This window comes from Chrysemys picta, chromosome 4 (assembly GCF_011386835.1).
Source record: "Chrysemys picta bellii isolate R12L10 chromosome 4, ASM1138683v2, whole genome shotgun sequence".
Classification (NCBI taxonomy): domain Eukaryota; kingdom Metazoa; phylum Chordata; order Testudines; family Emydidae; genus Chrysemys; species Chrysemys picta.
Window position 1 is genome coordinate 113,631,886 of NC_088794.1, and position 27,986 is coordinate 113,659,871.

General features: G+C 50.5%; 3 protein-coding genes across 34 annotated transcripts in view; 2 read left to right on the forward strand and 1 right to left on the reverse strand.

Moving 5' to 3' along the window:
- Nucleotides 1-5,640, forward strand: part of FLVCR2 (FLVCR choline and putative heme transporter 2) — a 51,509-nt gene extending 45,869 nt beyond the window's left edge. For 4 of the 5 annotated variants that reach the window (XR_256409.3, XM_042858541.2, XM_024102319.2 and 1 more), the window contains one exon: nt 3,621-5,640. Coding sequence is in view for 1 of the 5 variants with exons in the window: in XM_005301617.3 (XP_005301674.2) it covers nt 3,621-3,686 (66 nt within the window). In the remaining 4 variants the exon portion in view is untranslated. The remainder of the gene's footprint in view (nt 1-3,620) is intronic. The other variant, XR_006176468.2, reaches the window with a different exon arrangement.
- A 727-nt stretch (nt 5,641-6,367) lies between these two features.
- ERG28 (ergosterol biosynthesis 28 homolog) lies at nt 6,368-13,580 on the reverse strand. Of its 5 annotated transcripts, none has more exons than XM_065595552.1 (5): nt 13,472-13,580; nt 12,601-12,751; nt 11,666-11,756; nt 7,069-7,187; nt 6,368-6,930 (listed from the first exon to the last, which is right to left on the reverse strand). In XM_065595552.1, exons 1-5 carry the CDS (start codon nt 13,559-13,561, stop codon nt 6,851-6,853), a joined length of 531 nt encoding a protein of 176 aa, XP_065451624.1. In that variant the 5' UTR covers nt 13,562-13,580; the 3' UTR covers nt 6,368-6,850. The 5 variants fall into 5 exon arrangements, with proteins under 5 accessions (XP_065451624.1, XP_065451625.1, XP_023958092.1 ...); XM_065595553.1 differs by having other exon boundaries at nt 12,601-12,752; nt 13,466-13,568; XM_024102324.3 differs by lacking the exon at nt 13,472-13,580 and adding an exon at nt 13,431-13,469 and having other exon boundaries at nt 12,601-12,752.
- A 154-nt stretch (nt 13,581-13,734) lies between these two features.
- TTLL5 (tubulin tyrosine ligase like 5) overlaps nt 13,735-27,986 on the forward strand; it is a 222,163-nt gene continuing 207,911 nt past the window's right edge. For 14 of the 24 annotated variants that reach the window (XR_010601105.1, XR_010601106.1, XR_010601107.1 and 11 more), the window contains exons 1-7: nt 13,852-13,988; nt 15,078-15,241; nt 20,108-20,214; nt 24,336-24,418; nt 25,175-25,281; nt 25,822-25,952; nt 26,604-26,686. Coding sequence is in view for 15 of the 24 variants with exons in the window: in XM_005301622.4 (XP_005301679.1) it covers nt 15,165-15,241; nt 20,108-20,214; nt 24,336-24,418; nt 25,175-25,281; nt 25,822-25,952; nt 26,604-26,686 (588 nt within the window). In the remaining 9 variants the exon portion in view is untranslated. Of the gene's footprint in view, nt 13,989-14,092; nt 14,212-15,077; nt 15,242-20,107; nt 20,215-24,335; nt 24,419-25,174; nt 25,282-25,821; nt 25,953-26,603; nt 26,687-27,986 lie in introns of those variants that run through there. The other 10 variants (XR_010601104.1, XM_005301618.4, XM_065595542.1 and 7 more) reach the window with 7 other exon arrangements.

A 27,986-nucleotide genomic window follows, 5' to 3' on the forward strand; every position in this document is an offset into this window, starting at 1 on the left:
CTTTTATAGTTTGCTTGCACTCTGATATTTTCTTTTTTTTTTTCTGAAACAAGTGCCTTTTATGGGTAAAATTTTCCATGCTGGGTCTCGACTCAGCAATGAAATTTTCAACAAAGTTTTTAAGCAACATCTGTTCAGAAGTATGTTAAGAATTTTTTTCATCAAACAAAAATGCCTACCTAGAATTTTGAAGATGCATGATTCCAAAATAGTAGAACTGATTTCGTTCAAACTTGGCTTGTTTTGTATATCTCTTTGAAACTTACAATTCATGCCAAATCTAAAGACTATGTGGAGTGCATTGAAATTTACTCTACAGCAGGTTTTGTAAAAAAAATTTCAATTTCTTCTATTGTATGACAAATAAAAATATGGTCTATTGATATAAACTAAGTATGAGCACAAGGATGCTTCAGCTTTCAGACACAATTCTTTCTCAACCATAATGCTAGTTTTTTTTTCACCATGGAACATGGTCCCGTGGTACTTGAAAATGCTACATGTGTAATACAGGTGAGTCAGGATTGCTGCGAGGAAACAACTGTATTTCCTGACTTAGGGTGTTTAAAGGTCCTGCTTTCCTGATATAGCCATGTTGGCAGGCTTGGCTGAAACATGGTTCTATCTTGCAGTGAGATGACACCTTCATTGTGTCCTCAATGGCACTGGAACCCTGTTAAGGTCCCATTTACACTGCATGATAGAACCTTGTTTTGGCTGCTTGTTGGCGACAACTTTGTGTTTTATTGTGCGCGCATGTGCCTGGGTGTGGAGGTATATTTGACAGTGTGCTGAGGTCTAGCCAAAATCCTCTTAGCTCTGGTGAGGTGTCCTGACTCAGGGTTGAGATACTTGCTTAATGGAAAGCTTGGATTCCATCATCTCCCTGGCTCACCAGGGCTTCACAACTTCAGCTATAACTATCTGGCTCTAGTGAAATATTGCAGCTAGCAAAGCTCCTTGAATTTTACTGGATGGGCATGGACAGGGCATGGGAAGAATATTCCTAAGCACATTCTCTCCCTCCTGCCACTCCCTGGAGATCACGTGCCTCTTTGCTCTGCTGACCTTTCATGTTAGCAATGTGGCAAATAGCCAGCGTCCCCTGCCCCAAATCTGCGCAGGCAGTTTCCACACCTCATTCCCAGTGGTGGTGTCTCCATCTATCCCCACTGCATGTGCCTGCTTGTGTGCGTTGCCTTTTCCCTTTCCCAAGATTGTGTAGCCATGTGTGTTTGCAGGTTTCTAACCCTTTGTTCCTATAGCTCAAGAAGAGGTGAAAGGTAAGTGGCGATGAAGCTGTGATGGGTTTGGTTTCAGACTCTACTGGCTCCCTGTTCATTTAAAGCCCCAGTTCAAAATCACCAAAGGCCTCCCTGGCCAAGCTCCCAGAGCTCGACTCTGCTGACCTCCCAGCATATCTGACTTTGGCCTCTTCTCTCCCTGCCAACACTCTTCTCACTGCTGGTGTGAGAGCTTTCCCCTCTGAAGCTCCTGCTGTCTAGAAAAGCATCCTTCCATCCCTCTGCCTTTCTGAAGCTCTCCTGATCTCTCTCCTCCTCTTGAGCTATTATTATTTAACTCTGTAAAATCTTCTGGGCTGCAGTTTGTATGAAAAATACTACACAAAATAAAGCTATGTTTGTATCCCTTGCTTCTAAGCTGCCTGGTTTTCTCTTGAACTGAGGGGAGATACAAACCTCTTTCCTGTGTGTTTCTGACTATGGCTCCTGGCTTGGACTTGTCTCACTCCACAGGAAGATAACTGCTTAGCGCTACCACACTTCGCCTGTACCTGCTGTGTCCTGAGGCCACCAAGGTCTCTTTGGTTTGTTTTTGCTTCAGTGAGCCTTGTAGAGCCTGCCTTAAATGGTGCAGAGGGGGGTGCCTAGAAGGAAATCCTGGGGTAGCTCTCAGTGGAACATCCTGGGATCTCTTACTAGCAGGGCTGCAGTAAAGGGCTCCTGGGGCAGCTGCCTTTCTGACTCCTGAATGGGGAGAAGGTGGGTTCCACTTTTGCCCCTAGGTCTAATATGCTGGCCTAGCAAACACACCTATTTGGGGAGAGAAGGGAGGGTCCAGACCTATATGCCGCTCTAAAGGGCAGCAGCCTACAGTACCTGCCTGTCTCTCTCTTCCCCTGAGCCCTCCAGACAAACAATGAAAGAAGAGACCTCCTTTCAGACAGGCCCAGGAGGGCTCTCCAGGATAAAGTCCTGTCCAGCGCTTGTGGGATGTTGAAGTGTCCGGTGTACTTGGGTAGGATGACGCAGCAGTGTCTCCATGCAGCACTTCACCCTGCAAGCCAGGCCTAGGTTAGCAGTAGCCCCTCTGAAGCAGGGTCAGCTCTACAGCAGGAAGCTTTGTTCCAGGGATTATGCATAGTGCTGAATGCCAGTCTGTTGAACAGGGTCCCTTCTCTTGGGTTCTGTTCTCTGTCCAGAGCGCAGGCCCATTGAAGGCTCCACTCCCAGCCAGTAAAATTCAGTGAGTGGCCTTATGTGACGATGGTGGTTAAGTTCTTGTTGTAACTGAAAGGCTGACACCAGGAGCACAGGCAGCAGCAAGGGCCACAGCAGTAAGGAGAGGTGCCTACCATTCTGTTACAGCAATCCTGAAGGGTCAGGGTGGCATAGGAAGACTGCTTCTGGGCTGGGGGCAGGATTTTCCTTTAGGCCTGTGTGGGGTTGTCTTATAAGGGCTGAGTTCTGGCTCTCCCAGTCATTCCCTAGGGAAATAGGAACATAAGACTGGAAAGGACTTCCTGGGTCAAGTCCAGTCCCCTGCTATTGCAGGCTGGCAACCCTGTCATACAATCCCATTCATAAATTTATAAAGCTCTATTTTAAAACTAGTTGGGTGGTTTGTTCCCAGCACCCCTTCCATCTCATGGCCGGGGAGCTTTTCTAATTAAGCCGCCTAAATTTTTCTTCTAAAAGGCTTAATATAGTTGTTTTCTTTCTTCTGGTGAATCAATATAGTATTTAAGCGCTGAGCCTTGAAGACAGGCTGGAGGTGCCAGCCCTGAGGCCTGAATGGGGGTAGAGTGGGGAGAGGGTGAGCAGTGTCAGCACTCAGCTTTGAGTTGGCCAGGGGGAGACCATAGCACCAGTGCTGAAGTTCCTGTCCTGTTTAAATACACCGGGATGCACCTTATGCCGCTTCATTAGTGGTTCTCCCCACCACATGGCGCATTTTGCCTCCCTTTCCCCCAAGTCCTGCTCTGCACTTCTCCACTTGGAAGCTCCATTTGCAGTGGAGGCGGAGTCCTTTCTCTAGCTGAGCTGGCTGTGTGGGGCTGCCATGACTATGTATTTACAATAGCCCAGGGGGGTTGCCCAAGAGGAAAGGGGCCCCTGCTCTGCCTGTTCCAACACCCCTCACCAGAGCAGTGGAGCTGTCGGGTGAGGGAGCTGGTGCAATCTTAGCTGAGCTCTAAAGAGGATGGTCTTAGCTATTATTCCTTGGGGTCTTTCCTTTCCTCTGCAGATGTCTGATCCTCATGCATGATTTGTTGAGGATCTCAGGAGTATCCCAGCCTTTGGGCTCCAAGGCCTGCACTGAAGCCCAGCCCTAGCCACCTGGTGCTCTAACCATGCCCCTTTTCTCTGATTTTGCAGAAAGCGCTGGAAGAGGTGCCTGGGGACAGCCTTGCTCCTGTGGTCCTTGATGAATCAAAGCTGTGAAGGGGCGGGGTGGCAGAGATGGGAGAGACTGCCTACCACACCCCCCTTCCCATCTTTGTCACTTGCAGTATCCTTCTGGTACCCACACGGCATGGCATTGGGGGCAGCATCAGGGCTGGAGTCCAGAAAGCTGCTCATGGAGCCATCAGAAGGAACAGATCAGCCAGGGTTTCTCTCATCAGTCTGCTTTCACCTCTGTGTCCTGCTGTGGGAGAACCTATTGCTCAGCAGGAAAGCTTCATGGAGCCACAAGCCCCAAATCTGTCTGCTTGGGGTCAGAGGAGCAGGGGCTGTGAGTCCAATGCAGCACTCAGTATTTGGAGCCCACAGTGGCATTCCTCAAGTGGCCCTCATCTCCCCTTCCAGAGAAGTATATGATGGGTGGCCAAGTGCATCCTCTGAAGGAACCTCTTGGTGGAGAGAGAACTAGACAGCATTTGCTTTGTGACCAGCCCTCCTCTGAGTTGTGACCCTTGCTCTGGAAGTGATGGGTCTGCCCTGTATTCATAGTGACTGGAGCAGGTGGTTCACCTGGCCATAGTGTGGGAGTGATGGCTCAGGCCCCCACGCTTCCCCAGGCTCTGCAAAGTGCATGACAACTGTGGTCAGTTCCCATTTTTGTACAGGGACCTCCTAGCCCAGCAGATTTTTAGTCTGTGGACTAATGTGATTTTCTATTTTAATCAAACTTCCCTGATGGTTTTTGAAATTTTGTAGAGTAAAAATTTGTAAGAGGACTGGGGAAATACCAATATGTGCCCTCGACAGAGCCCAACTGTCAGTCACAAGGCCTGGCGCTGGGGCACGTGTTCAAAGTGCACCAGGGTCTAGCCCACCTTATACTTGACACCAGCCTTCAGGGCTACTGTGACAACACTACTGAGTTAGACTGTGAGCTCCTTTGGCCAGGGACCACGTCCCCTTCCTTGGCTGGAAAGCACTTTACACAAGCACAAGGTTGGTGCTATAAAAATAATACACATTTTATAGGAGCCCTCTGCTGGTACAGACAGGAGGAATTGTGCTCCCGCTTCCCCTCCTCTCACCCAACTAGCTGTAGGAGGCAGGCTAAGGTTGCTCTAGCACAGGGCATCCCAAACTTTTTTTCATAACAAGGAACCACATCACCTGAGTATTTTGTGGATACTCCCCTCCCACTCACCATCAGCCCCACCATTTGCTGTTGCCTGCTCCTCCACTCATGAGCACTGACCTCATCTCTCTTCCCAGCTGCAATCATGTAGTTTGCCTCCCTTTTATTATCAATGCCCCCATCTCCTCATTGGGTGAGAGCCACCTAGCAATTCTAGCAGTCACATCGAAAAGATTAGGAAAACAGTGATAAGTATTTTGAAGTGTCCTGAAAAAGTTAATCATGCTTGCTGCCTTTGCTCTCCATTTTATCTCCCCTCCCATCTGTTTTGTTCCTCTGCCCCTTCCCCCCCCCAGCTGCATGTTTCCTAGCCACCTCGTCCTCCAGGTCCCCTGAATATATTTTTGGGCATCCTATCTTGCTGGTGGCTGGCAGCTCAGGCCCCTGGCTTGGTGGAAGCAGTTCCTGTTTCCTCTCCTCAGTAGCTGAGGCCTCTAGAAGCAGCAATTAGGCTGGCACCTCCTCATGTCCATCTACTTCTGCAGGCCTCCAGGTGCCTCTGTTCAATAAAGAGCCTGGACACAAGGAGAGCTGTCAGCACATGACTGGTCATCTCTAAGGACCAGTAGTAAATGCTGGAGCCATTAGACTGATGCTTGATAATGCAGAGTGTGCCCCTGGACCAGTATTGTCTTCCCGCTATCTCTAAGTGGCCTTCCTCCACTGGATTTCCCTGATTTATTATAATACAATTTTGGGGATTGTGGGAGTGGCTCAGGCCTGTGTGATCTCAAAAGGCCTTGGGAAAATATTCACTGGATTCCTTGTATTTTTAAATATAATTTGTATTTAATAGCTGTATTGGTGCAGCTGTCTGACAGTTGTCCATAAGTAATCTACCCCCAGGGAGCCTACCATTGGCAGAGCTGTAAAGATGGCACATACCATGCAGCTGTGTGAGCCCACTAATGGAAATGCAGAGGGACAGGCCCAGTCCCATAGCACACAATGGGCATTATGTGGTTAACACATCTCCCTACACAATCCCCTCTCACTGGAACTGCTGTGGTGGTTACACTGAATAGGGCAGGGGCTCCTGGCCCAGAGAGCAGAAGCAAGTGTCTGTTTACTAGTGTCTATTCTCCCCCCACATCCTCTAACATCCTCACTCCCTCTTCTGCACAGCCCCCCCCCCCCCCCGATAACTCCCACCACCTACTTTCCCCATCTTAGACCTGGCCCAGACCCTCTCTGCTTTCACAAGCAGCACATTATGCACAAAGTCTCTGCTGGGAGCTGGATCACAGCCACATTCCAGGAAGTAAAGGAACAGCTGGGATCACTTCATTGTCCCTCATAAGCTAGGGAAAGGGGAGGAAGCAGCAATAGATTGCCACTGCACTTCACATCCATACAGTGTGAACAATCAGGCTGTGGAGCAGGAGATTGGAAGGAGGCCTTGGCTGGGTAGGAGGGCTGACTTACCCTCCAGGGTGAGGTGGGCTAAAGGTGGCTGCTCCTTGTCACTCAGGCTGGGTCTCCCTTCCTCCCTCCTTCTCTCTAGTAGAAGGCAACACTCTACACCCTCCACATTTTTCTATTGTTTATTACAAACTGCCCCATGAACATAGACACATACAAAACACAGCAGCACCAGGGGCTGGACTTGGTGTCTCCTCCTCCACAGATCTCCAGCAGATCATGGGCGGCTCTACTCCTCCTCCCTGCAGGTGCCCTGCAGTAGGGGGAGAACAGTGCTGGGCATGGCTGGGAAGTGGTCCCCTTGCCAGCCTAGGAGCTGAGGATGTCTCAGGCAATGCCTACAGTGGGACAGCCCCTACAGGCTTGGGGCTGGGCTTTTATCACTGGTCACCATTAAAACACTGCCTGTACAGGTGAAATCAATTGCTAATGAAGAATGATTAACAAGAAGTCAAACTATGATCTGACTGCAGGGGGCCAGGGGCTAGAGAAGCAGAGAGGGGGCCAGGGAGGTAAGATGGCAGGAGTTTGGCAGGGAAGAAGCGGAGGCAGCAGGCAGGTGATTCTAACATACGTGGGACCCTTGGCTTCAATTTTTCTTCTTGTTTCGTGACACTGCATCCACGTCCAGGTATTGCAGCCCAATCAACATGCCCAGGATGGAGAAACCTGAGACACAGATGGAAGGCAAGTGGGTGCCAGAAACACTGCCCAGAGGAAGGGAACTTTACCTCTCCCCACCCCCTCATCTGAGCTCAACCCCAGTCTCCTAGCTCCCAGGGGAATCACGGAGTAAGCTGTACTTACTTGCCACCATCAGGGGTGCCAGGACACCAATCGTCGGGGCTGCTGTGCCGTAAACAAACACTTCAGAGAGGAAGTGGGCCAGGGCTATGAGGAAGGTCAAGAGTGTGATGTGATAGAGGCTGCCAAGAGCGGAGAGAAAGAGAGAGCGGTTAGTGGGTAGTGTGGAGTGGGGGCACAAGCCTGCCAGGGAGAGGAAAAGAGCAGGATGGGGAGAGCCAGCCCAGTCCATCCTCACACTGTGGAGTGAGATCCAATTCCAGCCTAGCAGCGGCAGGATGGGGAAAACCACAGACAGGTCCCTTCCCAGCCTCTTTGGTGCCTGAGGCATTTTCTCTCAAGATCTTCCTTGCGCCCACAAAAGTGTTAGAGCCTTTTTTACATGGTGAAAGTTACCTGTTGTTGACAATACATTGTCCTGGCCAATCAGGGCTAAAATGGCAGCTGCAAGTGCAAACATTACTGTCAAGGAAGGGGCCTAGAGATGAGTGTAGGATGCTTTCAGTAATGAGGGCTTAAAGGCTTGGTCCTGTCTACACTAAACCCAAACAGTTATCAACTCCAGTTGAGGAACTCTGGGAAGATCTGATAATTTCCTAATGTAGACCCTTCCTTATTCTGTAAAGTGACTATGTACCGATGGCCCCTTCTCATTTTGCTGGGCCCTTCCTATCGGGGTAGTGGAGTCAGAGCTGCCAACTTCTGTGACCAGTGGTGCTGGAACTAGGGGTACTGCCACACCGCCGACTTGAAGCAGTAATAACAAACACCAAATACATGGTTTCCATCATCAGCACTGCCACTATAAAATTGTTCCAGCACCCCTGTCTGTGACTGAAATAAGCCTTTGCAGCTTTTACTCCTGTTAGGCCAGCTGAGAGAGAATGAGCTGGATTCTCTTCCAACCAAAGCATCATAGTAAAGGATTCTGCTAAAGTTCCAATCTGTTACATCAAACGGCTAGAATGGGGCAGCACAGGTGGCACTGAGGACAGAATCTGTCCTGATGAGCCTTCTCTACTGATGGTGTGCAAAAAGGAAAGCATCCCGCTTGACTCTCACAGGCCAGAGTGAGTTTTGAGAAGAAATTAGAAGAAAAAAAACATCTTTTTATTTGTAAACAGCAAATGTGATATGGACCTCATAGCGACACAAACATGGGGCCCAGAAGGCATTTAGAGCTTTTCGCAGGACAATGGCACTTTAAAAGGAAATCTGAGTTGATCTGGGAGTACTGAGCAGGGTAGGCAGGCAGGATAGGAGCTGCGGTGGAGTCACTGGGGAGGGGCAGGATTACTCAGTGCACTGGAAAGAGAAAGTGGTCAGTCTGAGGCACAGAGCTGTACTGGGCTGAGAAGGAGATAGGGGAGGCAGTGTCCTTATCCCTGGGGGTATGGGAGTGGGAGGCAGCTCCAGGAGGCCAGTGCTTAGGGTGGTGTCCAGCCCCCTGGGACTTTTGGGAAGAAAACACAGCCCATCTGTATGGAGGAGGAGATGATGAGAGAATGTCTCCGATGAGAGCAGGGGCACTGGGAACTTAGCCTTTAAGGACAAGCATCACCTCCTTGTCCCAGAGCTGTTCAATGAGGGGGCACCACAGGAACCATCTTCTGATGTTGCAGGAATGGGTCCAGCTGCAGGCAGGTTTCACTGAAGCAGAGGAGTTCAAGCGCATCATCAAGCAGACGTGCACGGATTGCCATTGTAGGAGCAGAGGCAGATAAGGGGAGTGTGTGTGCACAAGGGGAGTGGTAAGAACGTGAGGGGACAAGGGATTGGGGAATGGTGGAGGCACCCCATGATACAAGAAGAGAAGCTGATTTGGGCCTGGAGCTGTCTAAAAATCCAGCACCTAAGCTGATGTAATACCTGAGCTCTGCTGCCCTCTAGCAACTGCATTGCTGCAGACTATTAGAACACAAAACCCTTCCAAGAAACAACCAGTTGGTCAGGATGTGCCCCTCCCATGGCAACTGCCAGCAGTCCCCTAACCCACAGACATAACCAACTTGCCTGAGTTCATCCCCTCTACAAATATACCCAGCAGAGAGAACCACCAGCCTCCCATCTCCATCACACAGTCACTCATCCAGTGTGTACTAGAGATACATATAGAAGTCATCCTGCTCTGGCACTACTGACAGACAGAAGTTCCCCTATTACCAGAGGAATAAACAGCCAGCCTCAGTGCCCATCCCCTCTAGTTACAAAGACAACCACCAGCTTATGCTGGCCCCAATCAAGACAGCCCATGTGCATGTGCTCCCTTCAGACCCACAGCAGGGTGCATGACACGTCACTTGGGATGAATTTCCATGCAATCCTTAACAGAGCAGCCACTGGCAAAACAGGCGCCATGCACCAGTATGATGGCAGTGTTGCTAAGCACCCAGTATCACCAGGGTAATGAGGCCACTGGGCTGAGGGTTCCAGAATGAAGATCAGAAACACTATAGCAGCAGTTCTCAACCGGGGGTCTGTGGCCCCCAGGGGGCCCGTGAGACCTTTCAAAGGGGCTGCAGGGCCCCGTGGCTGAAGCCCTAATCCCTGGTGCCCCCCTGTGGGGCTGAAGCCCAGATTCCCGGCGTCTCCCTGTGGGGCTGAGGCAGGGAGGCACAGGGCTGAATCCCAGAGCCCTGATGCTCCCTGTGGGGCAGAAGCCCTGAGTGCATGGACAGAATTAGGGACATGGAGGGCATTGCCCCCCCACTGCAGCGCAAGATCACGGCAGTTCCCGGGGACAGCTCCACACCTCCCCTGCCCCTCCTTTCCTCGCCCCCTGGCCAGGTCGGAAGTGGGAAGCCAAAGCCAGAGCCAGGCAGTGTGGGACAGCTGCTGTTCTGGCTGGTGCATGGCACAGGCAGCAGCAGCATTTCTTCCACTCGTGCTGGTGCCCCACATTGAAGCTGTTCCTCAGCTCTCAGACACCTTTGCTCCCGTAGAGACAGCTGGTAAGAGCCCCGCCCCCCAGTTGGGGAGACCCAGCTCCGTGGCTGGCAGACCCCTCCGGGAACAGGGACTGCAGGGGAATCCTCCCAGCACACAGCACCTAATACCCATCTCCCTACACCGAGCTATGCCCTCCCTGCACCCTGACTACCCCTGCCCACACACAGCCCCTAGTACCCACCTCCATGCACCCTGAGCTACTCCCTGCCCACACACAGCCCCTAGTACCCACCTCCATGCACCCTGAGCTACCCCCCTGCCCGCACACAGCCCCTAGTACCCACCTCCCTGCACCCTGAGCTACCCCCTGCCCACACACAGCCCCTAGTACCCACCTCCATGCACCCTGAGCTACTCCCTGCCCACACACAGCCCCTAGTACCCACCTCCCTGCACCCTGAGCTACCCCCCTGCCCGCACACAGCCCCTAGTACCCACCTCCCTGCACCCTGAGCTACTCCCTGCCCACACACAGCCCCTAGTACCCACCTCCCTGCACCCTGAGCTACCCCCTGCCCACACACAGCCCCTAGTACCCACCTCCCTGCACCCTGAGCTACCCCCTGCCCACACACAGCCCCTAGTACCCACCTCCATGCACCCTGAGCTACTCCCTGCCCACACACAGCCCCTAGTACCCACCTCCCTGCACCCTGAGCTACCCCCTGCCCACACACAGCCCCTAGTACCCACCTCCCTGCACCCTGAGCTACCCCCTGCCCACACACAGCCCCTAGTACCCACCTCCATGCACCCTGAGCTACTCCCTGCCCACACACAGCCCCTAGTACCCACCTCCCTGCACCCTGAGCTACTCCCCTTCCCGCACACAGCCCCTAGCCACCCCCCATGCAAGTTGAGCTACCCTGTCTGCACACTGCCCCAAGTGATGCCCTCCCTCCACCCTGAGCTGCCCTCCCACAGCCCCTAGCAACCCCTCCCTCCTCCCTGAGTTACCCCCCGCCTGCACACAGCCCCTAGCTACCCCCTCCCTGCACCCTAAGCTGTTTTCAAACGTTTTGAGCGAAACCCCCCACCTTTGAGTTATAATTTTTGGTTGCGCGCCCCCCCCCAGACAGTCTGGGTGGCCTGCTGAGGTGACTCAGGGAGTGGAGGTGGCGCTACCTCGCTGGACTCCACCATGCGGAGGTGGCTCGAGCCCCACTGGCCCCTGCCCCTCCCCAAATAGAAGTCAAACTATGCCTATGCCCAAGGCCCCTGCTCTGAGGCCTCCCCACCCCTGCTGAGCCCTTAGAGAGAAAAAGGTTGAGAACCCCTGCACTATAGGGCTTAAAAGGCCATGTCAGATCTGGTAATTATTAGCTTGATCTGAGAATTGGGTTCAAATGAGTGGCCTTTCCTCCTGTGATTCAGTGGGCAGTAGTTAAACCTCTTATTCCAAGAGCTGCCCCATAAAGGATATTGAGAGAGCAGCGATTAATCCCCCATCTTGAGCTACCTGTTAAGATGTTTCAAGGGAAGACTGTCTACCCCTACCCCAAGAGAGGCCCAATACGGGGATTTCAGGAAGCAGCTATTGACAACTCCCAGAGCTGCCCCATAAAAGGACAGGAGAGAGCTGTTATAGCAGTGACAAGTGAACACTATGGGGAAAAAGGGACACCCCTTCTCTGGTGTTTCCCTTACATACGTCTTGTTGCGGATGTCAATGGCACAGGAGCAGCGAATCACTGATGAGAGCAGAGTCCAGATGCCAAAGGTCCGAGCTTGGAGACCATTCACTGTGCAGAGAAGAAGAGACAGATGAGGAAAATGAATGCTCCCTCCCATGAGCTACCATCTCTGCAGGTTGGGCAAAGTGGTGGAGGGAAGGAAGAACATGAGATCTTCTCCCAGCTAGTGCAGTTACACCCACAGCAAGTAGGAGAGAATAACAAGGTTTCCTAGATGATTAAAGGGCAGCTGAGTGGGTGTTTCTGTAGCTGTTGAACCATGCACCCTTTCCAGAAACCACAGACCTCAAGGGGGAAAGGAACCACAGCTTGTTCCAGCACTGAAGAAGCCGTACTAAGATCACGGAGTTAAAAGTGCATTGCTGTGGATGCTGAACAATGCTGTCTGCTGCCTGGAACTGCTGAATAGCAGCATTTGCAGGCTTGGTGAGAGGGTCATATCTAGGGTGACCAGATGTCCCGATTTTATAGGGACAGTCCTGATTTTGGGGTCTTTTTCTTATATAGGCTCCTATTACCCCCCACCCCCGTCCTGATTTTTCACACTTGCTGTCTGGTCACCCTAGTCATATCTAGTGCCAACCCTTCTGGAGAAAGGGTTCCAGATCTTGGCCAGCAGGTGACTTAAGGCTGTGTAGAAGATGGTACAGTGGAGACAGGTTGGCACTCTCCAGAGAAGATGAGGGCTCATTGCTGAAGAAGGGACGGTGCTGGTTGCCCTTGTGAGTTTGGGCTAGCATATGGCTCACAGGAGGTTAAGACCCGAATTGTGGCTCACTTCTGAGATGTGGACAAAAGTCCTCCAGGACCTGGGGCAGGATGTTGATACATGAGGTATAGCTGATATGGTAATGCCTCCTTATGGGCAGGAAGGGCAACCTGGGCTCCTTACCAAGGGTGGGTGTGCCCGTGTACAGCTTCTCGGAGAGGAAGCTATGATCACGAAAGCTCTGCAATGTGTTCCCCATTGCAATGATGGACACCATGACCAGCCAGCTGCGCAACACATTCAGAAAACGGCTCATCATGCTCTGGTACCTGCTCCTGGGGACAAAGGCAGGAGATCAGCATCACAAAAGGAAACCACATGGATTCCACCCCCTAGAACGCTTCCACTTAAACCAGGATCCAGGCTTTTCTACAGAAAGTCACCTTCTCTTCCCACAGATTCCCATAAAGAGACCCGCCCCTACCAGATGAGGCCTACACTACACCCCTTATAAGGCAAAGGTAGAAATCGGTATGTCCATCAAAAGGGGATGGAAAAGCATGATGCTGCCTCACTGTGAGAGGTCACTAATCCTCTGGGTCCTGGGCCAAACTTGACCAAGTAGGTCCTGTTCAGAAACCTTTGTTGCAGCCTCTCCACCTTCCTCTCTCCCCCGATTGGCAGCAGCAGCTTGCCACATCACCCCAAACAGAGACGTCTGCAAAACTGATAGTGTATTGAGCTCCCTGTATGGCAAAGCTGGGCACTGACCATCACGATATCAAGGCTTGGACTCCCCCGTTAATGCATCCTACTCGCCAATGCCAGTATAGGGATTTGCACTCCCCGCTCCACTGTCCCAGGGCTGCACCCCACTTCGCTTCCTCCTGTCCCAAATCTCTCCCACAAGTCCCCCACCCCCTTTCCGCCCCGCCTCCCATCACCTCCCCGTCGCCCTTCCCCAACAGAGCCCCCAGCCCAGTCCTCCCACGATCTCCCCCGAGCCCCTGCACCGCATCCTCCGACCAGCCCTCATGCCACTGCACACCTGCTCCCTGCTCCCAGCCCCGCAGCCCCAGCGACTCCCCACCGCTATACAGCAGCACCCCCGCCCCTGGATGCTCTGCGTATTGATTGGTTCCATGTTAGCCCTGCCCCTACTCTGATTGGCTGTTAGAACCATCTCTATTCACACGCCATGTGGATTGATAGGTCACTACACGAATCAAAGACAATAAGGGGGCTCCGCCCCTGAGGCTCGGTGACGTAAAATATAGGCCCAGCCTATACCTCGGGTTCCTCGGTCGCTATGTTAGAGGAGGCGGAAGCTGCAAGTGGCCCAGGCAAGGCGTGCGCTTGCGCCTTGCTGAGTAGGGAGCGCAATGTAGCGTTTGCGCCTGCGCGGCTGGAAGAGCGAAGGGAGGGTGCCGCTGGCGCCTGCGCAGCAGGGAGTTGGGGCGGTTGCCTGCCTGTTGGTTGTTGTAGTAACCGGGGAAGCGTCGGGAGCTGCGGCCGCCGGGGCTGAGTTGCCCGGAGCTCAGCCCCCCACCCCCGGCAAGACGAGGCTGTAGGTACGGGAGGAAGGCGGGCGGGGCCCGGCGCGATCCCAGGGAATCCTGGAACTCACCAGGGTTCCCAGCGGCGGGGGAAGCGGCGGGCGCCGCCTGGCAGCACGGCGGGAAGCCTGGTGTCCCGGGCTCGCTAGCCCCGAGGCGGCTGCGTTCGGCGGGGCCGGCTGGCTGTGTGGCGGCGCCAGGTGCCTCCCCGGAGCGCGGCCGGGCTCCTTGGTGGCAGGTGGGGTCGGGTGAGCGGGCGGCGTGGGGAGGGGCCGCTGCCTTGGGAAGCCCCTTATCCCAGGCAGCCTGTGGTGCCCACTGACCCCCTAGGCGTCACCGGGGTGCTGGACTCTCCGCGCATCCCGGACCGACCCTTCTGGCCGGGCTGACGGGGGGAGTCGGAGGCTCCTGCACGGGCAGTGACCAGAGGGCCTGGGCCAGCGCGGGTCGGCACCAGGCCGCGTGGCGGTCCAGTCCCTCCTTCATAGGCGGTAAAGCCCGAAGTGACTGTCTGAGCTCCTGTATAACCCAGGCCAGAGACCTTCCCCCAGTTACCCGTGTGCGGAGCCCCCGGGCTTGTTTGACTAAAGCATGTCCCTAGCAGGGAAGAAAGCCTTTGAGGAAGAAAGTGCTGAAGTAGCCAGACCCTTTCCAGCTAGTCTCTGAGTCAGGCGCACAGAAAAGTAACTGCCTCCTCTGGGGTGCTGAGTCAGCCCAACTACACTTGGGCAACTAGCCTGGGACTTCCTGCACTGGAGCTGTTATCCCCAGGGAGGGTCTCTCAGGGGATTCTTCATGATGGTTGAAGGCCCCAAAGGAGTATCACTGTGACTAAAAAATAGCAATGCTATCTATCTCCTGTCTGTGCAGTCAAGTGTCCTGGACTAGTGGCCAGAACCTGATGGTTCAGAGGAAAGTGCAAGAACCGACAGTTAAGGAAGTTTCTTTCTGCCCCCTGGCAGCAAGTAGGTTGGTTTATGCCCCAGCAGGTTTATATCCCATGTAGATTTGTGTACTGGAAACAGTTGAGGTAGTGTTGAGTTGACATCTGTCTCTAGGCTATTCTGCTCAGTCATATACTCATACCTCTGATGATTATTGCAGGTAGCTGCACTGGCTAGATCCACTGATTCTATATGAAAGGGTCTAAGAGACCACTGTGACTGGGCTGCATGAACACTCCCATAGGAGATGCCAGTTGGGATGGCTCGGGACCTGGAGGAAACTGGCTCGTCCTCGGAGGAGGAAGAAGTGGAAGAAGGGCCAGAGTAAGTAAAAACATACACTGTGCCTGAACCTTAGTTATGCTTCACCTGGAATGTACTCGGGTCTTTGGAGGATATTTACTTATCTAGTGTGACAGCTGCATTCTCTCTCTCCCTACATCCTTCAAGTCTGTGTGCTGAGGTGGGAAATAGATGGGGTGGGTCTTGGGCTTTTAATAATAAAGATCAGGTTACCTGGTGTGTTGGTAGGTGCAGAACTCTTTGCTTTGGGAAGCCTAAAAGGTCCCCCTTTCCTGTAGAGAGGAAGCCTCTGGAAGGGGATGAGGTCTTAGCTGTGGGGAGGGATAGCTCAGTGGTTTGAGCATTGGCCTGCTAAACCCAGGGTTGTGAGTTCAGTCCTTGAGGGGGCCATTTAGCGATTTGGGGCAAAAATCTATCTGGGGATTGGTCCTGCTTTGAGCAGGGGGTTGGACTAGATGACCTCCTGAGGTCCCTTCCAGCCCTGATATTCTATGATTTCTCTTGCTCCACTCATTTTCTGGCTTCCTATCTATTGGTACATTCTTTCATGACTCACTGGCATCCCCTTCTCACCTAGGGTGGATTCTCTTTGCTGCCATTCAGGGAAATATGGGTAGCCCCCAGTTCTGCTGGCTGCATTTGCTTTGGTTTTCACCTGTGGCAGCACAAGGAATTGCAGAGCAGCCTGTGTTATGTAGGGCATTTGAGTGCTCTTGCCCCCCATGTTCTATTTAAGCTTAATAGGAACTATGTTTCTTCCACTCATCTTTGAGTTCTTGTCAGCCCTAACCCCCGGCTTTGTCTAGCACCTCCTTCCATCTCTGCTGCTTCAGGGTTGTCCATTTCCAGAATGGTGTCCTTTAATAAGCTGAGTTTGCTTTAATAAGCTGGGTTTCCTTCTTTCTCAAAGATCACTCTCAGCGTAGCAGGGACTTGGAGGCAAAGGCTTCCCCAAGCTGACCATGCAGAGGGCCTCTACCTATTGCTTCAGACAAAATTGAGCTGGCCAGTTGTCCTCCAACATCCAGGGAAGCGGTAGCAGGGCCCAAGTTTGTGTCCTTCAGTCAGACCACAGTTTGTCACAATGTCTGCACCAAGTGACCAAGGTCATGCTACAGATGAATGTGAACAGTCGCTTGGAGGATAGTCTGAGCCCTAGTGGTCTCACTGCAAATCCTCCGGGCAGAGCTTAACCTAAAGCCTCTTCCTGCTGTCTTGGCTCTATTCCCACTTATGTAAGGTGCTAGCCTGTGCTCAGACTTGGTGCTGCTGCACAGTGGCCCTGGGTGAGCAATTGAATTCAACTAAGGGTGGGTAGAAGGATTCTGGGGCCAGATAGGAGGGCTCAGGTGCGAATGGTCTGGTCTGGTGCTGGGAGGGAGCACGGATGGGGCTTGCCTTTATTTAGGGAAACGAAATATTTGTTTCCCTTTCAAATGCAGCACATTTGGTCTGATACATTGGATGGTCTATGGGGAAAAATGATCTTTTCTATCCCATGTGGGGAGGGGACCCACGCAGATTACTTCTTGACCTCAGTCTTGAGAAGGTGCCCATCTAGGAGCCTTCTTGTGCATCTCTGTCTAGAAATGCAGAAAGGGAGGGTACACAGGTACTTCTCTGTGCATTTGTAACGCAAGGGTACAGACAAGTATATTACTGAATGACTTTTTTTTAAAGACTGAGCTATCACTGGTGAAAAGTGGCAGCCTATTTTAATACTGGGTTGGTGGACAGGTGAGGGAGGGACCACTAAGCCCAGAACTCAACAGATTCAAAGAACGATAAAAACAGGGATGGGGCAGTGTGTATAGGTCACAGGGATCTAGCTGGGGCACAAGCAGAGAATCATGTATAATGCCCACTGCTCTAAAAAGGAGCCCTTGGAGACTGAATCCTTTGTGCCTCACCCTGCCCTGGACAGAATTCAGATTTTATGGTTCTTTCAATTATCGGCCTTTCTCCTGAGATTGTAAAGGTGGAGGGGGGACAGTTGTGTTGGTGGTTTTGTAGACACCTGTTTGGTGGGAATTGCATTGAAGACACGGATTTATTTCATATTGGCTGAACCATCTTCTATTGGTCAGAGAGAAGCTTTTGAGCTTACACAGAGCTCTTCCTCAGGTCCAATCTGAAGAAGACCGTGTAAATTCAAAAGCTTGTCTTTCGTCAATAGAAGTCTGTCGAATAAAATATATTACATCACCCATCTTGTCCCTCTAATATCTTGGGACCGACATAGCTATGATAACACTGCATATTGTCTGAACAGATTTTTGAGGTCCACTATCCACCTGGGTGGGATTTGAAGCAAGAATTGGAGGTGAGAGGCTCTATATCCTACCCAATACACTGAGTCATCATGTATCCTGGAATGAGTTCTATGGTGACCAAGGGTAAACACTTCCAGGGACAAGGCTACATTAGGAACTTTAAATATTCTCTTCCTAGCACTCAGTCTGATGCAGGCCTAGCAAACTAGCCAGTATCTGTTTCAGTGTTGTCAGCTCAGACCCTGATTTTAGCCTCACTAATAGGGATGTTGGTCAGGCAAAACAAGCAACATTGCTCTGGCATGCATCTGAAGAAGCTACAAATAATGCCAAAAATCTTACATGCTCTGCATATCCACCCGTCTATATGTGTCTTTCTCTTCTGATTGATCCATGTAGATCTAGAAGATGTTCCACACCCTCCCAGGGTGTTTGCTTTTCTGTAACTATTCATATTTGATTTCCCTTAGCAGTGAGTTATGACGACTCTGAGCTTTATCCACTTAAACAGAATGACAAATTTGCCTTCTGTGCCTTTATATTTACATAATAGCTTTCAGTGTTTTGTGCTGTATTTCTCTTCAGCTGCTTCTTCTTTGTCACAGCTCCAGGGGAGTGCCCCCTGTTGGCCAGTCACCAGACTGCTGAATCCGTGGATATTTTAATTACTCCCTCTGAATGGAGACCTGCCATTGCCACTGTCTTAGGATCTCTGGGCACACTCTTAGGGTGCAGATCTTCTTTCTAGCACTCCCGCCTGAAAGGTGCAGTCAGGTGGTCTCTTGCCCAGTCTCTAGACTCAGTGCTGGCCCCTCAGACTTGCCCTCTCCCAGAACTCCAGTTGGGTGGGTGCTCTGGGCCCACAGTTTGTCTTCAAGGCACATGTGGTAGGTATAACATGTTAAATGCAGACACTGTGTACAAGATTCTAAAACACAAGTTTTCCTCTCCACTTTCCCACTCCTTGCAGACAAGTTGGAGAATTACTTTCTCCCAGTCCCAGCTAACCTGCTGAGCATATGTTGTCTGTACAGAGTACAGTAGTTAAAGTTAAGTACATACCATTGTCCTTAGTCTGGTGTGGACATTCTATAGGTTGTCAGTCCATGCTGGATCTGGATAGAGGAGCATTCCGTGATAAAGCAGTTTCACCACTTCAGTATCAAACAGGATTCATAATTTGTACAGACACATTCACCAGACGGGCAACTCTTGTTGCAGGCTTTTCCGTTCCGTGTTCTGGAACTGGCTACCTCAGTGCAGGTAAAGCAGGCCCCTGATCTGCTGATAGATATGGTGCTCCTTCCTGGTGCTGAGCCTTTGAACACATACAAACGTCAGTGTTTTTGCACTGTGATAGTCTGGGGCTTTAAGGCAGTGTCATGTTGACACTGCATAGTGAGATGTGGCCAGTGCTAGGCAACAACAGGGCACTGTCAGTTTAGCCAATCTTAAAGTTACTGTTTGGTACAATACAGTTTCTGCTTCCATTCCTGTTGCCAGGCTTGTCTTGTAGTGTTGTGTTTAGGTACCTTAACAAAAAGCTTTAAAAAAAAAAAAATCTGCAAAACCAAAGAGCAGAAGCAAGACTGAGGTGCAAAAGGGCTATGCCCAAACTACCTAGCTAAGGGTTGGACTGAACTGGGATCAAACTGAACAGATTGCAACTGTTCTCCCCTTTTAATAGAGGCTACCGTTCCCAGTATGCAATGTGGCCTGGCTGCTTGGCTCAAAATAGATTATTGGATTCTGGCACCTATAGCCTCCATAGGCTGCTGAGTGGCCATGGACAACCCTGTAGAATTCTGGGCTGCAATCTTATTGTCTTTGACATAAGTTAAAAAGGGTGCAGATAGCATCCCCCATTGTGTAGAACAATGTATGATTCCTGTTGCTTGTTTAATTTCTGAGCCCAGGATGCCAGCACAGTGGCCACTTAGTGCACTTGGGAGTACAGATCTGAAGCAAGGCAGCAGTGCACTAGTATGCAATCCTTATACAGTGGAGTGGCTCCTGCTTTGCTTGGGTTGGTGGGGCTAGGAGTGTGGATATAATGCTAGTGCTGTATTCCTCTGTCCTTGGGTGTGGCTCTTGCTCTGTGTAGAGATGTGATTCCTGAGTTCTTTAGTGGAGAAGTGTGAGGCTCCTCTTGGGGAAGTCGTGCAAGTTACTTAACCAGTTAAACTCATATCAATTAAATATAAAAGCCCAAGGTAAAATGAAGGAGGGAAAGAAGAGATGTCAGGAGGAGCTGTCTGGATTGGTTGTGTTTTGGGATTGGTCACGGTTTGTTCTTGTTCTTGGTCAAGCCAATGTTTGAAAAACATCCCCAACTAGAAGCCTGTGTTATGGAGGGTGACTGTTCTCACTTGAATGAGACCTGCTTTGTTCTGGATTGGACCAAAGCAAAAAAGAAGGTTTTAGGTTAGGATTTACTCATACTTTAAGCTAGCCCACTTGTGCCTGCGTATCACACTTGCAGGCTGGTGTGCAAGCCTGGGAATGTATGACACTGCTGTGGGGGGACTAACCAGGACCCCTTCATAGTGAGTAATCCCCTGTGTATGCATGAGGCTCAGTTGCTCTCATGTTGTTAACCATCTCTCTGTTGCAGGGATCACCCATGCATCATGTGGACTGGTGGCTGCAGGAGGATCCCCATATTGGTGTTTCATGCAGAAGCCATTCTGACCAAGGACAGTTACATCCGCCTGATTGGAGGTGGGTGCAATTACCTGTGCCAACTCTAGGTCTGCTGCAGTGAGGAGAGGGACTGGGTAGCCTCCAAGCAGGCGCCTTCCTCCTTTCTGAGGTGGGGGAAAAAAGATGTCAGGAGGGGCTGTCTGGATTGGCCATGTTTTGGGATTGGTCACGATATTTTCTTGTTCTTGTTCAAGCCAGTGTTGGGAGCCACCTGTTTGGAAAACATTCTGCAACTAGAACAGGAGTACTCGTGGCACCTTAGAGACCAACAAATTTATTAGAGCATAAGCTTTCGTGGACTACAGCATATGTATCCGAAGAAGTGGGCTGTAGTCCACGAAAGCTTATGCTCTAATAAATTTGTTGGTCTCTAAGGTGCCACGAGTACTCCTGTTCTTTTTGTGGATATAGACTAACACGGCTGCTACTCTGAAATTCTGCAACTAGAGGCCTGAGTTGTGAAGAGTGGCTGTTTTCCCTTGAATGAGACATACTTGGTTCTGGAATGGACCTAGTTGCCTCTAAATGGTTCATTGACCTGTGTTTCTATTAGAATCTAGATCGGGGTGGGCAAACTACGGCCCGTGGGATTGCCACCCCCGTGGCGCTTGGGGCTAAGGCAGGCTCCCTGCCTGCCCTGGCCCTGCATTGCTCCCAGAAGTGACCGGTACCACATCCCTGCAGCCCCTAGGGGGATGGGGGCAGAGGGCTCCGTTTGCTGCCCTTGCCTGCAGGCAACGCCCCCTGCAGCTCCCATTGGCTGGGAATGGAGAACCATGGCCAATGGGTGCCTCGGGGGGAGGTACCCGCAGGCGAAGCCAGTGCACAGAGCCCTCTGCCTGCCCCTCCCTCCCATCCCCCTCACCCCCGGCCACAGGGACGTGGAGACTGCCTTAAGCCCTGCTACTGCTCAAGGTAAGTGGCGCTGGGCCGGAGCCCGCACCCCAACCACCTGCCCTGAGCCCCCTGCCACACCCCTCCTGCACCCCTGCCCTGAGCCCCTCAGACATCCTGCACCCCAGCCCCTTGCCTTGAGCCCCCTCCTGCACACTGCACTCCCTCCTGCACCCCAACCCTCTGCCCCAGCCCTACATTCATGGCCCTTTGTGCAGTTTTCCCACCCAGATGTGGCCCTCGGGACAAAAAGTTCTCTCTCCCAACCCCAAACCCCCCCCCCCGGATCTAGATGGTAATTCATCACTCTATAGTCAAGAAGTTAAAAACACAAACCTGGGCAGTTTTAGTGGGACACATCAGAAATTATGCAAGTGCCCCCTGCTGGCCCAACTGCAGCAGTGACAGTAACAACAAACCCTTTTAACTTCTTGGTCCATCTCCATTATCAAGACTTGCCAGCAGAGAAGTAGATGTAAACAAAAGGAAATCTTCTCTCTTGTGGTATTGGGACTAGGAAACCAAAGCATTTTAGCTTCAAATAGGGAGAGTAAAAAATCACATAGAAAGGCAGAGCCCTTGTAAATGGTCAAGAGTTGATATCCTTGCATTGGGTTCTGGGAGCATTTCTATTGCCAAGACTCAGGTTGAATGTAAAGAATTAGGAAAAGGCTGAATTCCACTTGGCTTCTTTCACTAAGATGCAGCACTTCCCCCCCCCCCCTCCTATTGATGATCTAATTTCTTATGTTCAGCCTAGACCGGAATGCTTATGGCCCTTTTGGGTAGGGTAGATAACCTGTGGGGGGAGAACTTTTGACCCATGTACCGTGTGTCAGAGATCAGTGCTTGTATGCTGTAAGTTGGGGTTGCTCTGAGGGCCTTATGGTGGTGTGGTGTCCTGTTTCATAGTAACTGGACATAGACAAGACTTTTGGGATTCATCTAGTCCAACCTGGCTTGTTCTCAAGGGTTTTGTCCAGCCCAGGTTTAAATGTTTTGAGTGATGAGGCACCTACCCCTTCCCTCTGGAGACCAGTTCTCAGCAGTATGAACAAGTTCCCTGAGATTCAATCTACTTTTCTGCACTTGGTTTACTTCCTTATTCCTGGTTTGAACCAGCCTATGCAATTCCTCAGCCTTATGCGAATTCTTCTGTACCTTGGTTTGTCAATCCATTGTTCCAGCCCCATGAGAATTTATTTTCTGTCTCTGAACTCCCTTAAATTAATAGGGCCACATAAATGACATTTTTTTGTCTCCTCTATTCACTAATCTTTTAATTCTGTTAGTTCTTTATAATGCTTCCAATGCTGCTTTACCACTCTTGGTTCTGTGATTCTCTGTGGATATTGATTTTTTTCCTCTCAAAATTTGTACTGTTTTACTTCCTCCTGCTCCTTGCATTTGTACAGACTCATTAAAGTCCAATGCTGCTCCCTGTGCTCATGTCTCATTCATTAGATGACTGTATAGTATGGGCATTAGATGACTGCTATGGTGTGAGCATTCAAATTCTGGGACCAGGGCCACATCCACAGCTGTGCATGTTAGTGTGGGGCCTGTGGCATGAACCAAACAGTCTTGGCTGCATGGACCTATTTTGAGGTGTGCAGAAGATATTGGGATAACACTCTGGAGTGTTGCAAAAGAGCCTATGAAGAGACCTGTAAAGAAATCAGGGGTTTGTTGGGAATCAAATATCTGAAAAGTCTGAGAACAAATAGTACGTCTTGTGTCATAAGAGACTGGACTGACTAAAGGTAGAAATTTGGCCACTGAGGGATTGGTATAATCCAATGCTGCATCACCATGTGCTGTTCCACTCAGAGTTGCACAGGGATCTTGTGTAACCCCCTGTGCTTTGCCAAGTGCTATTGCATCTAGAGACTCATCAGGGATGTCATATAACTGCAGTGTGCAAAATGCGGCTACTCCAACAAGACCCTACCTCACATCCTGTGTGGATGCCAACATCACTCTGGAGTCTGGCAGCACCGCCACAATGCCATCCAAAACCAGCTGGTGAAAGCCATCCTGCCGTCCCTGGGGAAGATCACTATAGACTCTGCCATCCCAGGGACAGACAGCCGACTGTGACCCAAAATCGTCATGACCAACGTGGAAAAGAAGGTCCTTGTGGTGAACGTAACGATGCCATTTGAAAACCGGTCACCGGCCTTCCGCGAGGCCCGAGCTCGGAAGGTGCTGAAATACACCCTGCTGGCCGATGCCCTGAGAGCCCAGGGCTATGAGGTCCAGATTCAAGCCCTAGTCATGGAGGCCTTGGGGGGCATGGGACCCCCCACAACGAGCCAGTGCTAAGAGCCTGCGGAGTCAGTCGGCGCTACGCCCAGCTCATGAGACCGCTCATGGTGCCCGACACCATCAGGTGGTCCAGAGACATCTACACAGAGCACATCACAGGACACTTTCTGTATCGGGTCGAGTAATCGAGAACGCCGGTCAGGGAAATAACCCACTTCCTCCACTGACAAACCAAGGGATGCATCCCACCCATGTACTTATTCACTACATCGGGGTAGGCAACCTATGGCACGCGTGCCGAAGGCGGCACACAAGCTGATTTTCAGTGGCACTCACACTGCTCGGGTCCTGGCCACTGGTCTGGGGGGGCTCTGCATTTTAATTTAACTTTAAATGAAGTTTCTTAAACATTCTAAAAACCTTATTTACTTTACATACAACAGTAGTTTAGTTATATATTATAGACTTTTATAGAAAGAGACCTAAAAACGTTAAAATGTATGACTGACACGCAAAACCTTAAATTAGAGTGAATAAATGAAGACTCGGCACACCACGTCTGAAAGGTTGCCGAACCCTGCACTACACCAATACTGACTTGGACTCTAAATACATTCTATGGGTGGCGTATCTGAGATCACTTATCCACTGATGTTTTAAAAACTCCCACACCCCAGTCTGGGTCTATGCTGGATGTTATATGTATGGATCCTGTGAACCTTGTAACCGATGCTTGTAATCACTCATAACTTGAGCCCGACCCCAGATGTACAGTACCTTCCCTCTTAACTTGTGTAAATTTGATTTTAAACATTAGCTTTAATAAAATTTATAACTTCAGTGTGCAAAGTGCAATGGCACTCTTCTCCCTTTTGAAGCGGTGCAGGGTTCATGTATCTTGCTTTGCTATTATTGGGTGCTCAGGCTGTCGGTACCTCAGCTACTGTCACTAACTCCATCTCTTGCCTTCTTCACAGAGCGCTATCGCTTGTCTTATAAGATTGTGAAAACAGACAGCCGCCTGGTGCGCAGCATTCTGACTGCCCATGGATTCCACGAGGTGTGTGCACCAGATCTCAAGGATATTGAGAGCCACTGAGTTTGGACACGTGCTGCGAAGGTTGAAATTCTGGGCTTCTTTCTGAATCAGGATATAGCACATGATCCTGGGCCTGTGGTGCTTTTAACCTTCAGCCAATCTATCGGGGAACACTGCACAATTCTGCCATCTGCAGGGGTGCTCTTTGTTCTCTCATTGTAAACCCAGTTTTTGAAGTATCCTTAGTTGGAAGAATACAGGTTGATTTGTTTTTGTTTTAATTTCTCTTCCCCCCCCCCCCCCTCCTTTTTGGAGCCTCATTTCACACCCTAAGATAGCAGGCAGGAGCGTGTGTGTTGATGCCTTTTAATGCTTCTTATTCTCTAGCACCTATCTGGTTCTATATCAGCACCCTGTGTACAGTCAAGGATATTTCAGTAGGTACATGTGAGTGTTGAGTTCTTTTGTTTAAGAGACTGATTAGGGTTCAGTCTCCCAGGACTGAGGGACTTCAGAATGCTTTATAAATGGATTTAGACTGCCTATGAAAATAGCTTTTTCCTAACAGCTGTGTCTAGGGTTGGGATGTGACAGCTATTTAATAGCTCCTAGCAAAACTGTGTGCAACATCTTGGGTTAAGAATATCACAAACTGTAATGGGACCAATCCATGAGGCTAGAAACTTCCCAGGTCCCTCAAAGTAGAGGGCAGAGTGCTTAGTTACTAGTGGTAGTATGGTCTGGCTCATCTGCTCCTTGGCTTTGTTCCATCCCCAGGTACACCCCAACAGTAGTGATTATAACCTCATGTGGACGGGATCCCACCTGAAGCCCTACCTGCTGCGCACCCTCTCAGATATTCAGAAAGTCAACCACTTCCCCAGGTAAGAGCTTTGCTGAACAAATTCACTAGTGTCTGGAGGGGACTGAAGATCAATGTCTAAGTAACGTGTGGGGTTGGTGATGCACAGGTCCCAGAACATCAGGACTGAGCCACACATTTGATCTCCCATTTCTATCTGGTAATAGGAAGATGGTACTTAAGTTTAGTGCCCTTGCCTTTCTAGCCCAGGTACAGGGCAACTCATTTTATTTGGTGCACAATTGAAGGGGGTTGCGTGGGTTCTTTGTAGGTCCTGGTAGATGTTTGTCCATGTCACTAAAACTACAGTTCTGGTCAGTCTCTGTGTTGGGAGGCCTATGACAGGAATAGCATGAGGTGCTGCAGATGAGGATTGAGGGGTATTGGCAAAGCTAAAGGGAGACCCTGGACAGGAATAGAAGGGGATGCTGCAGGTTGGAATTGAGGTTTCTCTGGTAGAGCTGCGAGCCCTAGTAACTAAACCCTCAGTGTTAGGACACTGGTGTGGGTTGCTGAGGGATGCTTCATGGAGAAGACAAAGCTGCTGCTTTTGTAATTTCAGGTCCTATGAACTGACCCGGAAAGACAGGTTGTACAAGAATGTTAGTCGCATGCAGTACACCCACGGGTTCAAGACATTCCACATCTTACCTCAGACCTTCATCCTGCCAGCAGAGTACCAGGAATTCTGCAGTAAGTGACTGGCTGGCAATGCCCAGCCCCTGAACAGCAGCCAGGGAGTAAGTAGGTGTATGTGGGGGATTGTGCTTATCCAGTTTTTTCCTTGGGCCCCTGAGAGAAACAACTCAGCTTGTGATCTGAACAACAAAATTGCAGGGAAGGGAGGCTAGAATAACACTATTGGAAACAGGTTTTTTTGGCTTGTTTATATCATCCCTATCCTATGAGTGTTGCTTACCCCATGCCTAGGTGAGTCCATAGCCTCAATGTGAGAGCTGAGCCCTTCAGCATTATCAGCTGCAGATGAAAGAAATCCTAGTGCCTGAGGGCTAATGGGTCTGGACATCAGAAGGCTTATCCTTAAGAATTGCTGTAGGCCAACACCATAGCATCTCTGGCCAACGTCTGGGAATGCTAGCGGGAGGGGGAAGCACCAGGAGGAATATCAGATTGAGAAGAGAAGCCAGTGTCTAGTTTAAGTGATAAGACTTACTGAGGGGCTTTCTGACACCATAGGGAAAAGCAGGACAAGTGAACGAATTGTCCACATTTATGCTAGAACTGTTAGACGCTCTGTAAGAGTTCCCATTGTGGGGAACACCCTGGCAGCCCTTGCAAAAAGTTGGAAGACTTTTCAGATTCATGCTTCTCTCTCTTGACTAGGTTCTTATTCAAAGGACAGGGGTCCCTGGATAGTGAAACCTGTGGCCTCTTCCAGGGGGCGAGGTGTCTACCTGATCAACAATGTAAGTGTTCAGCAGAATGCTGACCTTCCCCAGATAATGCTGCATTCCATTCCCTCCCATTTTCACCCTTTGGCAAGTGCCATGGTAATCTCACCAGCAGGTGGCACTGCTGTCAGTTTCAGCACCATTCTGTATCTGGTAGGTGATCAGTACCCCCAAGCAGCTGGCATGCCTCACAGCATCCTATTTTTCCATGATTCATGTCCTGCAACACATGCCTTTTAAGTCTCAGATGCAGCAGTAACCAGAAGACTGTTCCTGATGCAATATGAATAGCTGTGCAGCTGCATCCTGGGCTTCCCTAATGGTGAAGGCTGCTATGGGGAAAAAAGCTGTAGGAGTGGGGCTCCCAGGCTGTCCGTCTGACATGGAGAGCTGGATCCTATATTCATCATTGTACATCTTACCTTCACTGGCCCTGAGTTGTCTTATCGCATGGCTATTTGATTGCCCCAAGTAGTTGAGTAACTTTCAACAAAGTGAAATCCCCCAGTGGTAGGGAGAGGCCTTTGTTCTGTGTTCTGGATACAGAGGGCTCTGGGATTCATGGTGCCAGGCCTCTCTTGAGGGCTGATGCTCTGAGCACAATGTGCTGGCTGTAATAGTTGCCCTGCCCTTTGCATGCCATGCAGAGAATCCGTTTCTCGCTAGTGGCAATTGAGTCTCAATTGGAGCCAAGAGGGGTTGAGGGGATTCTGAGCCTTAGGGACTAATGGGACAAACGCTCCTGGCATACTACCAAGCTGGTTGCTGAGTCACTGTGTTCATTTACTCCCTCCTCTGTCCCTGCAGCGAAGGGGCCAGGTTGCCTCATCTGTCCTCTACCTGGATTCTTTCCCATGGAATAAAGGAGCAGATAGCCAAGTGCATGAAGTAACTCTTTCCAGAGCTGCACTCAGCTTTGCTCTTTGTTAGAAGGAGAGGGAGTGCATGCTCAAGTGATGGGCAGGTAGCCATGAACTGAGGAAAGGGGCCTCCTGGGATCTCTCTCTCTGTATCTATTCCAGCAGTATGTCAGCTAGTTTGGCCCAAAGATTTCCCTTTTCTTAGTGTGACCTCCACACAGGGAGTGTTTTCTAGAATCTATTCATGGAAAGTGTTTTTAAAAAATAAAAACCCTCAACTATTTCTCTGATTCAGAGTAAAACACGCTGCCATTTTTGTGTCATACCAAGAGAGCCTGAGCTCTCTCTGATTCTTTAGTTAGCCTAGATTTCCCTTGGCCTGAACAGGAGCAATGTGGATCTCCAGACACAAGTGAATGAAAGACAGGGAGGTGGATTGGATTTGGCTCCTTCAC

What these genes read in the sequence shown, in the direction of transcription:
- ERG28 (XM_065595552.1), bottom strand. Translation starts at nt 13,561, where the DNA reads ATGGAACCAATCAATACGCAGAGCATCCAGGGGCGGGGGTGCTGCTGT. An exon ending in CACGGGCACACCCACCCTTG is followed by an intron (nt 11,757 to 12,600) that starts GTAAGGAGCCCA and finishes TTCTCTGCACAG; the next exon opens with TGAATGGTCTCCAAGCTCGG. An exon ending in GGCACCCCTGATGGTGGCAA is followed by an intron (nt 6,931 to 7,068) that starts GTAAGTACAGCT and finishes TCTGTGTCTCAG; the next exon opens with GTTTCTCCATCCTGGGCATG.